Source organism: Pipistrellus kuhlii, unplaced genomic scaffold (genome assembly GCF_014108245.1).
Source record: "Pipistrellus kuhlii isolate mPipKuh1 unplaced genomic scaffold, mPipKuh1.p scaffold_m20_p_12, whole genome shotgun sequence".
Taxonomy (NCBI): Eukaryota; Metazoa; Chordata; class Mammalia; order Chiroptera; family Vespertilionidae; genus Pipistrellus; species Pipistrellus kuhlii.
This window is the reverse complement of record NW_023425427.1, coordinates 36728461-36740144: the sequence shown is the minus strand read 5'-3', so window position 1 is coordinate 36740144 and position 11684 is coordinate 36728461. Positions and strand designations below refer to the sequence as shown.

At 44.2% G+C, this 11684-nt stretch overlaps 1 protein-coding gene across 5 annotated transcripts in view; it reads right to left on the bottom strand.

The window, feature by feature from the left end:
• Positions 1-747: 747 nt before the first annotated feature.
• The window catches only part of KDM4C (lysine demethylase 4C), a 279727-nt gene continuing 268790 nt past the window's right edge, over positions 748-11684 (bottom strand). For all 5 annotated transcript variants that reach the window (XM_036434027.2, XM_036434028.2, XM_045580208.1 and 2 more), the window contains 3 exons: positions 9040-9159; positions 4715-4807; positions 748-1210 (listed from right to left, as the gene is read on the bottom strand). In XM_036434027.2, the coding sequence (XP_036289920.1) occupies positions 1034-1210; positions 4715-4807; positions 9040-9159 (390 nt within the window). In that variant the 3' untranslated portion in view covers positions 748-1033. The remainder of the gene's footprint in view (positions 1211-4714; positions 4808-9039; positions 9160-11684) is intronic.

Here is an 11684-nt window from a genome sequence, read left to right as displayed (position 1 = left end):
CATGGCTGTCCCCGGTGACATGTCCACGAGAGCCAGCTCCCAAACAAACCAGATTTCCTATTGGTTGAAACCTAGGTGAATAAGCAAGTCAGAAAACAGAGCTGGAGAAGATGGAAATCTTTATTTTTAAACACTAGTACATTTTCAGGCTGTTTTAAAAAGGGAAAATCATATTAATTCAAAACTATGCATCAAAGCATATTTATTTAAACTCTAATTTTACAAACACATAATGAAAGAAACCTCTTATAAATATCTACTTAGAATAAGTATTATGAAAAAAAAAAAGTGTTTAAAAATAACAGCCCCAGGTCTCCCTCTTTAAATATATAAAATTTCCATACAATTCATAAAATCTCCATACAATTCATAAAAATTCTTTCTCAAGAGCCAAAAATTTCACAAATGCCAACAACTTAGTTCTCAGCAGACACAATGAAAAGTAATAGGGATATAAAAAAATGTAAAAGTTCTGTACAAGGGAAATACAGGTAGCACATGGGTAAATCTCATCGCCATCCATGCCATTTGTGGTTTAAAAATATTTTATAAAAACTGCCATTTTAAACAAGTACGTGAGAATCCTTCCCTGACTGTGGAAAATGTAAAAATGACCCCTCCACCCCTTCCCGCCTCCCCACCCCGTGGGAGGCTCCCACCTGCCGGGGGCGGGGTGTTTCCCTGTGTTTCCTGCCCGGGGGCCTAAGCTGCAGGTGGGGACCCATGTCCTCTGGCGGGGGCTTTTTCGGTGGGTGACTCACTATTATTTCCTTTCACTTAGAAAAATCCTTTGGGATCCTGAAAGACAATTGTGCACGTGTGAAAGCAAGACTAGGGGATGGCTCCAGGTGGTCGTATCCAATTAACAGGATGTGTGTTCTGTGGCTGGGTTACCGTGCTCTGGGAGCCTAGCTCTCCACCGTCAGAGACGCACCGTCACCTACCGCAGCGACACGCGTGGCACAGCCCATGGCTGCCCCTGCCTGTCCTCCTCCTGCCCACGCCGCTCTGGTGCTGCGGCGGCTCGCGCAGACTACTGCCTCTTCTGGCACTTCTTCTGGAAGGAGCTCCTCAGAAACGTGCGGTACACGGGGTCGTCCACGTATTCGTTTTTAAACCTGGAGCTCAGCACTCTCTGTCTCTTTTTCTCCCCTTGGATTATGTCTGCTCCATAAAAGGTGTCTTCAAATCGCATGTCAGAGGCTGTGGACTAAAATTAGCCGGCGTTACGTTGCAGAAGGGCACACATTTGACCATGGCAAGAGTGAACAAAGACTGATCCAGGGGTGCCAGGGAGAGGTCACCAGCCAAGGGTGAAGGGCCAGCCCCGGGGGGGGGGGGGGCTCTGGAACCTTCCTACCCACCCCCTCCACCTCACCCCTCTTTCTTCAGGGTCTCCAACCCCAGGGACTCGCCCCAGCACCAGCAGGATTAAAGTCTCATTTAAATTTCCCTCATTCTCTACCTTCCCTCTAGTTCCTGCCCACCCAGATTTCTGAAAAATTGGTCAGCTGTCATCTTTAATTCACCCCTATTCCTATTTACTCCAAGTCTCTGCCCCCACAACCTTCCTGAAACTATCCTTGCTCAAGTCCTAGTTCCTATGACACTTGTCTATCCTAAACTTATATAACTATTCTGTCACCTGTTGCTCAAAACTCTCTTTTCTGTCATTTTATAAGCCCCTCCTCCTGACTCCCCTTCTCCTCCAGGTACTCACTGTTGATGGCACAGGGCTTCCCCTTTCTTAACTATTTGCTCAACTCTGATGCCCCTAGGATTTTACACTTGGCCTTCTTCTCTCCCCATATGTTCCCCAGATCTTTACTCCCACATTCATGGCCTCAATTCCTGCATCTATTCCCATGATGCTGACATTTCTCATCCATCCAGACCTCCTTCTGTGCTCAGGCCTGGGTGTCCAACTGCCCAGCAGACATCTCAAAGTGTTTACTCCACAGGCACTTTGAATCAATGTGTCCTGAATGAAACTCAAATCTTTCCTTCTCCATCCCTGTCCTGCCAATCTCTATATATAAAAGCCTAAGCAACCAGCTGACCGGCCAACCGGTAGCTATGACATGCACTGGCCACCAGGGGACAGACGTTCAACGCAGGAGTGGAACCCACAGGCATGGAAACATGGAGCAGACTAATGAATCTCAGAGGGAAGGGTGTTAGGGGGAGGGTGGGAAGAGATTAACCAAAGATCTTTATATGCATACTTGAGGCCCAGTGCATGGATTCGTGCACTGGTGGGGTCCCTGGGCCTGGCTGCACCCTCTCGCAATCCAGGACCCCTCGGGGGATATAGGAGAGCTGGTTTCAGCCCAATCCCCATAGACCAGGGCGAGGGACCCCACTGGTGCATGAATCTGTGCACTGGGCATATTATATTTCATAAATGGCACAACTATCCCCATCCATCTAGCTACAATGATCAGAAACCTAAAAGTCATTGCAAACTCCCCCTGCCTTCAGCCTGTCCAGTACCCCTCCTACATGAAACCTTCCATCCTTTATTCTTTACCACCACCTGCCCCATGGTGCAGGCCTCACACATCCTTTTCTGAAGCATTGAGACAAATGCGACAACCTCCGGCTATCTTCTACAGAACCAGTAGAGGAAAATTCTTTAAAAACTTTCTAAGTGACACTCATGCTTCTAATCTTTCAATAAAGACAACATCCCAATGCCCTCGGCTGTACCTATATAACCTGGCAGAATCCTATCCCAAGCTCCGGTCAGACTGACTTGTTTCAGGTCCCCGCCAAACTACTGGCTCTTTGGACGCACTGTTTCCTTTGCATGGAACAGACTCCATCTTCTCTGCCACAGGCATCTCTGAAGCCCTCCTTCTGCTCCCTGTAAGACTTTCCATGGCAGTGCCATGGGATGAGGGCAGTGGCAAGGACAGGGACAGGTGAGTTTCTCCCCATCAAGGGTTTCTCAAAACCCTTAAGGGTAAGGATATTAGGGACTGAGTATTGGTTTTACACATTTTCTCAATAACAAGCAATATGCCCAGCTCTCGTCCACTGCTCAGTTAAGTGTTTGCTGGGGAAAGAATGTGAGCTTTTCTGTTAGGATCAGGTAAATTCTACAGTACAAAGCACTGCTTTTGTTTCCAAACTCCCTACTATTTTGCCTCCTAAAACCATTCCCAACTGGTTTTCACTGAGTTGGATCACACAGAATAACCAACGGGTAGAGCATCTTGCTATGTCACTGAGGCCTCCTTCCTGGGTTGGTGATGGAGGCACAGTCCAGCTTTTAGGGCTTGAAAACACAGTCAATTGTGAGGAAGAGACAAACAATGGAATAGTTACAACGAAGCTTGGAAACTAAAAAGATGGCCCAAGAGCACAGCGGGGCATGCTCCCTGCCAGCTAGGAGACGGTTACCCAGGGTAACAGGCTGCTTCCAAGGGTCCCCAGACACTGCCTTGTCTCACCCAGGAAGCCTGGTGGTTGGCTGGGCGCTCCCTGCCATTGGGAGAAAACATTTTTGCTTCATTCTTTCTGGGGAAAGTACTTCCTCTGAGTTATCTTTCCCTTTTATAAATGCTCAAGTTATCAAAGGAGGAAATAAAGCATTGACAGCGCTGCCACTGTGTGAGAACAGCAAAACTCAGCCTCTCAAACACAATAATGAAACCGATTTACCAGTAGCTCTAGTTAATTATGCACTGTTGCTATGGTTATTCTGTGAGACAATAAAAGGTAATGGGGCTGTTTCTGAAGTTAGTGGGAAAGAACCCAGCACAATCACCGAGGTGGACTGCTGACTGTTTTGAAAAATTTCTTTCCAAATCAGCATGTGTCTGGGTGAGCACAATTCATTAAAACATGGAGGCCACCCAAGGAGGGCTGCTAACACACCCCCTTCTTAAAACACACAAAAGAGATTTCTCTAGTCATAAATATCTCCCTTCAATGAGTTTTCCAATTAGAGTTGTTTCGCCAACTGGGGGGAAAAATAGCAGTCATAGACAACTGCCCGAGGGCCAGAGGGCTGCATCTCAGCCTGAGAGAAAAGTCTTTCCTACAACAGGAGGGCCTCGTCTTTGACTCAATAAAAGCACTGGCAGCAAGCTGGCCCGCCAGCCTTTGTTCCTAAAGGTATTTTCTACTAGGTTCACCTCTGTGACACGTCAGGTTACATTGAGATTATATATGTGACACATTTTTCACCGCCGTTTCTTAACATTTTTTCCTCTGATCATTTAAAAAAGAAAAAGGGTGAATTTGGTAACTGTTCAGAGAAATGGACATAGAAAACTCAGGAGCTGAGTAAAAAAAAAAAAAAAGCCACATGAGAGGGTATCCTTGTATTAGAGCCAAATCTACTGTGGAACAAAGACTGTGGTCAGAGAAGAAAGCGATTTCTTTTAATACAGAATAAGAAACACTATTTGAAATCTGCAGGACCAGGCACACAGAATGTTTAGCCATACATGGATTAGAGAGTCAAAGACTTGAGAGACTTCCAGGGGGCTACTCACTCCATTTCCCATCCTCAAAATCTAGGCAGTTAAAAAATAAAAGTGTGTGTGTGTGTGTGATTTAAAAACAAAGGGGAGGAGGAAGGAGGGCAGAGAGGGGAGAGGAGGGAGACACTATGGAAGATATGCTGTGAGACCTCAGCATGTTTCCCGCTGGAGAGGATAAGGGACTACAGGGCAGATCCCTGAGTGGCATTGCCAGCACTTACAAAACGAGCTTTTACTCTCTTGGGTAACTCTTCATCTAGAGTGTAGATGTCCTCTCTCTTCATTGCTATCTGCGATCCATCTTCAAATTCAACCTAATAAAAAGTAAGACATCATGATATATATTAAAAAACAAATGAGCACTGACCACTTTTCTTCAGGGTTCCATTGAAAAAGCTTAACAGAACAAAAAGGATAAAGCAGATAAAGGGAACTAGCCAACAGCCAAGGAAGGAAGTTTGATAAGTTTCCCTTATCAAACTAAGAACAAAATACGTTTTCAAACAAGCTAAACATTTTAAAAATGACTGTCTTGGAATACGTGATGTAAAAACTTTACCCACCACAGCAAAAACCAAGAACAGTAGCTGCTGCTTAAGTAATTGCTCAGAAACTGAGACAATTTAGGACAGGCTAGGCCTGTCAGCATCATTTGATTCTTTAAGAGGTTCTTACAATATAAGAGGGGCTGTTTCTCCATGAGAAATAAATGATGATATAATAATCCTCCCAGAAAAAATAGATTCTCAAGTTCTTACAAAGCTTTTATGTTCTGAACTCACTTTTGTCAAATTCAACCAAATGGCCAGAAAAACCCCAGGTTCTCACCCTCATAACAACTAAATCGCACTAATGTGTAAAAAACATATTATTACCTAAAATGAAAATGTTTGAAAACTTTTTTCAAGTTAATCAAATGGGAGCAATAATTTCAAAACCAGGTCGTCGTCGTGTTCCCTTCCCCCCCCCCCCCCCCCCCCCCCCCCCCCCAATATTTCAGCAGACTTTGTTAGAGAAAAGGGCATAAGTGACACAGGTTAACAGAAACCTAGAGCATCTGGGAGTTCATCAAATGCCCTATTTCCATGGTGGGCAAACTGCTGCTCACAAGCCACATGCGACTCTTGGCCCCTTGAGTGTGGCTCTTCCACAAAATACCATGGTCTGGGCGAGTCTTATTTTGAAGAAGTGGCATTAGAAGAAGATTTAGTTTAAAAAACTTGGCTCTCAAAAGAAATTTCAATCATACTGTTGATATTTGGTTCTGTTGACTAATGAGTTTGCTAACCACTGCTTTGCTAACCACTGCTCTATTTGAAGGGATTGTTCTTGGTTCACATTTAATCCCACATTAACTCTTTTAGGGGAAAACAACAAAAGAGATGAAAACAGAGTGGAATACCACCTAATGTGTTCTAACTCTGAAGCACTCAGAATATTTTTAAAGTCTCTAACTCGTCTGTTCGTCTGAATGTTTTACTTTTAAGAAATAAAAAATGCTTGCACTTCTGGCCTGTTACTTCGGAAGGCCAGGGCGGGAGGCTCCTCCTCCTGGCCTTGTTTGATCACAATGGTTTCTTTAATATTTAATCCCGCCAAGGTGTCATCTCATTCACACAACTTGATAGCATAGCTAGAACCACCTGTGCCTACCTTTCTTCTGTTTTAAATAACTTGAAAATGGTTACAAGAGGAAAAGGCAATTATAAAACGAAAAGGGGGTGTGCTATGGTGACTGATCATCCGGGCGGCCGGGGACTGAGGGGTCTCCTGGGATGCAGGCTCTCGGGGCTAAAACCAGGGGCTGCCCCTGCACTCTGGGGTGGTTGTGGGACAGAGCTGAGAGCAGATTCTGGCCCCTCCCTTGACCAGATGTGTGCTCTTAGTCAAATTATTAAATTCAATGATCCCTTTTGGCCTCATTTGTAAAATAAGAGTCAAAAACACCTACCTTATAGGGCTACTGTAAGGGTCCAAAAACACATATACTTAGGATATTTATCACTGTGCAGTAGGTATTATAGTTATATCTATTTTTATAAATGTCTTCGCTTATTCAATGGTGAGGTTGAATAGACACAAAACACAAAATGATCTCAAAAGGCCGCTTGGTTTAATGAGAAATTTTAAACTACTTGTACTTGAGAGCTAATTTTAATATAAGTCTTAACTCTTTCATTAAGTCTATGAATGTGCCCACAGTTCTATTGATAGGACATCATAAATTCACCTGAAGTCCACAAACACTGATTACTAATTAGCCTGAATTTCAACATGTCCTCATTATACTTTTCATGGAGCAAATAGCTTTGCTACATGTGAGATGCTTTGCTTTTGCATTTATTGTCTAATTAAATGTAATTATTTTCTTTTGAATGATGTAATATTCAGTGGTGCCTCTTTTCTAGGAGTCACCAGTGTTATCAGCCTATCTTGTGATTTTTGTCCAATTTGACATCCTGATGCAAAGATGCTCTAGCACTTACCTTGTTATAAAATACAGACCCAAATTCTTGCAACACCCGTACATAATTGGGACTGGGGAGGGACGAAGAATGTTGGCCAGGTGGGGAGGGACTGAGAGAGCCATCTCTCAGTCCCAATTGGCCAGATCCCAGCAGCAAGCTAACCTACTGGTTAGAATGTCTGCCTCCTGATGGTCAGTGAACATCATAGCGACTGGCCAACCAGTCGACTGTATGCCCCATAGTGGTCACAGTGAGCGGTTGAGCTGCCTTAGCATATCATTAGCATATTAAACTTTGATTGAACAGCCAACTGGACGACCAGACACTTAGCATATAGGGCTTTTATTATATAGGACTAGTGGCCCAGTGCACAAAATTCGTGGGGGGGTGGAAGGATGTCCCTCAGCCCGGCCTGCATCCTCTCCAATCTGGGAACCCTCAGGGGATATCCCACTGCTGGTTTAGGCCCAATCCCACAGCAGTAGGACTTCCCTTTCACAATTGGGGACCACTGGCTCCTAACTACTCACCTGCCTGCCTGCCTGATCGTCCCTAACCACTCTGCCTGCTGGCCTGATCACCCCCAACTTCTTCTCTTCCAGCCTGATTACCCCTAAATGTCCCCCCCCCCCGACCCCATGCCAGCCTGCTTGTCCCCAACTGTCCCCCCTGCCAGCCTGGTCGCCCCCAACTGCTCTCCCTGCCGGCCTGATCTCCCCTAACCGCCTCTGCCTCAGCCCTGCCACCGTGGCTTTGTCCAGAAGGTCTCCCAGAAGGTCTTCTGGTCTAATTAGCATATTACCCTTTTATTAGTATAGATTATTAGTATAGATGACCTGAACCTGTAACTTTACATTGCTACCAAAGCAAAGGGGAAAATGGTCTACACACACACACACACACACACACACACACTATATGTAAATGTCCTTTCCACCCCACTCCCTTTGCACTTTTCTAGACTTCAAAAAATGTTCTTCCCTACGTTTTCCAAGCTTTTCTGAATACTTTTAATGACACTGGGCTCCAGCCCTGGTGCACTGTTTTGCCATGTAAGCCCCTTATTGATCTTTGAACAATTCCATTTAAGCCCCTTATTGATCTTTGAACAACTTCTCTGCTGAAACTGGCAGTCTTAGCATTCTCAAACTGTTGTTTTATTAAATATTTATTATTGAAAGTATTACATATGCTCCCCTTTTTTCCTCATTGACCTCTCCTGGCTCACCCTTGCCCCACCATAATGTCTGTGCCCATGAATTATGTATATATGCATCTTTGCTGGATCTCTTTCTACCCAACTTAACAGGCCTGACCCTTCTTGCTTTTTTCTCCTTTTACTTCAGTCTTCCTATTTTCACTCTATTGCTTAGCCTGGGAATGTTGATTCCATCTCCGTGTTACTGAAAGAATTGCACTGTACTGGTTTCAATAAATTTACTCTCTTTTAAAGACTTTCTGAAGGAATATAAATGCATGTGTGCTATCTATGTTATTTTCCTTGTTAGAACTTAACTCATTTTCACTTTTGATAGGGATAAAATTCATTTTCTACTTGTATACATACTCTAATACAATATAGCATATCGTCGTGAGCAGAATATCCAACTGATAGCTGTACCCTGCATTAGACAGCACTCTTTATGGTTGGGCATACAACTGGCCACATCTGTGTCAATGCATCATTGGTTTAGGTTTGTAATGGGCATCTCATGTAAAAGCCACAAATTCAGGGGCTGCTGGTGGTGAACAGCCATCTGTGTTGGCTCTGGGGAGATAAACTAGCCAATTAGGCTCTCCCCATATCATGAAAACACAGGAAAACCGCCGAGCATCCAGCTGCCTACCCTTCCAGCCTAACAACGTTCTTTACCTTTCACCAAATGTTATTAGGGTTTCCCAGTGGCAAACATGGTAATAAAACTAATACCTGGGTCATCAGGTATTAAGTGTTGGCCTCCTTTACAAAGTAAGAGGTACCCCATATTGATATGGTTTGCTGATCCACAGCACAATGGATATACCCTCTGGTTTCTCCTGTCCATCTCAGCAAGCATCAGACACTGCTCAGCGCTCACCTGGTACATGTGGGCCACATTCAGTCCGAGATACTTGGCTCCATAGAGTTTGCCATCAGGCCACTTGACTTCAACCACTTCTCCCTCCGCGGGAGGGCCCAGCTTCACACAGTCCCGGCTCTGCGGGATAAACAGAGACAGGCTTTTCAAGGCAAGTGTCTAAGTGACTGCAGTTAGAACTCAGCAAACGATGAACTCCTGGCAATTAAAAGGAGTTACTGCTTCTGTGTTTTATGGATTATGATCCTGCATGGGTGTTCAGGGGAAGAGATATGAGCCAAAGGAGTAAAGATTCAGCCTACATCATAAAGCTGCAAAGGAGCCACCGTAATCCAAGCAGGAAAAAAACAGCAGCATTTACATTTGTTATTTGACAAAGAATTGTTCACAGGGTGAGTAAAATATACATAAAAATGCTTTTGCTGAGGAAAAGACCAGCTGATGATTTATAACACCTGACATTTATGAGGCATTTTGCAGTTAACAAAATGCTTTAACATACATCTCATTCCATTCTCGTGATTACTCCGTGAAGTAGGCAGAGGTTATTAATTACCCCATTTTACTGACAAGAGACTTGAGCTTCTGAGGAAGCTCTGTTAGGGAGGAGTGGAGCTGGTGGAAGAGGAGCTGAGGGGGGTGTAAGGAAGATAGGAGTAGAATGAGATGCCAACTAGGAGGCCTTGAGGAAGAAGCAAGGAAAAGAAACTCAGGGAGCGACTACAACACAGCGGCTGAGGCTGGGGGCACGGCACGCCTCCTCTGAAGACACAGGACCTCCCCCAAGAACCATTCTTCTCCGGGCATCTCCCAGTCAGTGGCTAGCCCTCCTTTCCACAGGTAATCATGGTGACAGCCATGCCCGTCTCCTCACTTTGGGTATTCTATTCAACACTGCCTCCTCCACAGAGCAAACTAAATTCATCCTGGAAAACGCCTCTTTTGGGGGCAGGGGAGGGGTACAGGTAAAACAATAAAATGCTTTCACAGACATAGTTGCAGACTCTTAAATTTATGTGTTCAATGTGGCACAATACAATTTTAATACAAAGGAATTAAATACCTGACTACTTTGATAAGTTTTTTGCACATTGAGCAATTCGTGTTTTGCTAATGCTGGTGTTTCACTCATGAGGCAAATCCGACTGATTGAAATGCACACTTGACCAATCAAGCTATAAATGCAGGTGGGGCATGATTCTGTGGTACAATAAGAGGCACGCACACACAGGAAATATTTAGTTGTTTATGGTAAGAAATCCACCCTGTGTTTCTTTTCATTATTAATAGTAATTCTGCATTATAATGGAGTGGGCATTTTATTGTTGGGGTCGGAGTATATATGAAAAGCTCAGCTATTCATTTTTCCCTCCATAGGCTATGCTTCCATTTAGAGCTATGGACAAAGAAAAAGAAAGCTTAGAGGCTCAGCAGAATTGACTGTCTGTATCGAACTTAGGCCAATAAAAATGAGTTTATTCTCGGCCTTCATAATATTTGACTTCAGGCATGCAGAATTGAAAGGGCAGGCTGTAGAAATGTATTCCATCTACGCCCCTGGGTTTATCCCTTCGCTTTCCACTTCCCTTCCAAATATGTACGTGGTACTAAGAACACTGGAAGGTGTAACTTCTCAATACATGCTGTCCAGTCTCCTGAGTTGGGGGCCACATCAGTTCTGGGCTAACTCTGAGCCGAAACCTGGATGCTGTGGTGATACTCTGGGACAAGAGTATGTTTCTTCCCTCTCCTCAAATTTCCTTCCGCATGCAGGAAGCTCCATTAGAGTAATGCTCCTGGCCTTTCTTCTACTCCCTCGTTTATTCACTCTTCTAAGAGAATAAAGAGCGACTTATTTTTATTGGTGAGTTCTGAAGGAGAGTGCATTTTCCAGCTATGCTCCATGGTGCCTTGGCTGCCACAGCAAACTCGCAGGGGCTCCGTGGGATATTTTCAGAAGCATAGCAACACTTACTACTGTTAACTTGTTGAGACAGAACTTAATTGATTGAACCTTTTGGTATTTCTTTTGGCCTGGGGGTACTATAAAAAATGTGCCGAGAGTGCCTGGACGACGTGGTTCAATGGTTGAGTGTCGAACCATGCACCAAGAGGTCACCAGTTCAATTCCCAGTCAGAGCACATACCTGGGTTGTGGGTTCAATACCCAGTAGGAGGTCTTCAGGAGGTAGCCTATTGATGTTGATATTTCTCTCTCCCTTTCCCTTCCTCTCTCTAAAAAAAAAAAAAAAAAAAATCAAATAAAAACATTTTTTGTTTCAATGTGTTGAGATATCCGGGGGCTGTGAGCCAGGCCACTTAGGTAACTCCATCTGAACCCCTCACTTTCCCTTTCTCTTTGGAGCCTCCCTGTGGGCAAAGAACTCATTCTGCTCTGCTCCTTCCCCCAAGAAGAGCTGATGGTGTCCTAGGAGGTCTGTCTAATCACAGAGCCAATATTAGGAAACCTCTTTGCCTACAGATTTAAGCCACACTCTACAATATCTGCTTTATTTTTAATAAAGATTTTTTAAATCTCCAAATCCTGGCTTCTTTGTCTCTGTATATTGCTTTTCCTTGAGGAGGATAAGTTCTATTTATTGGAGCCTTCTTCACTCCCAACAGAGATTAAGTCAAGGCCTCAG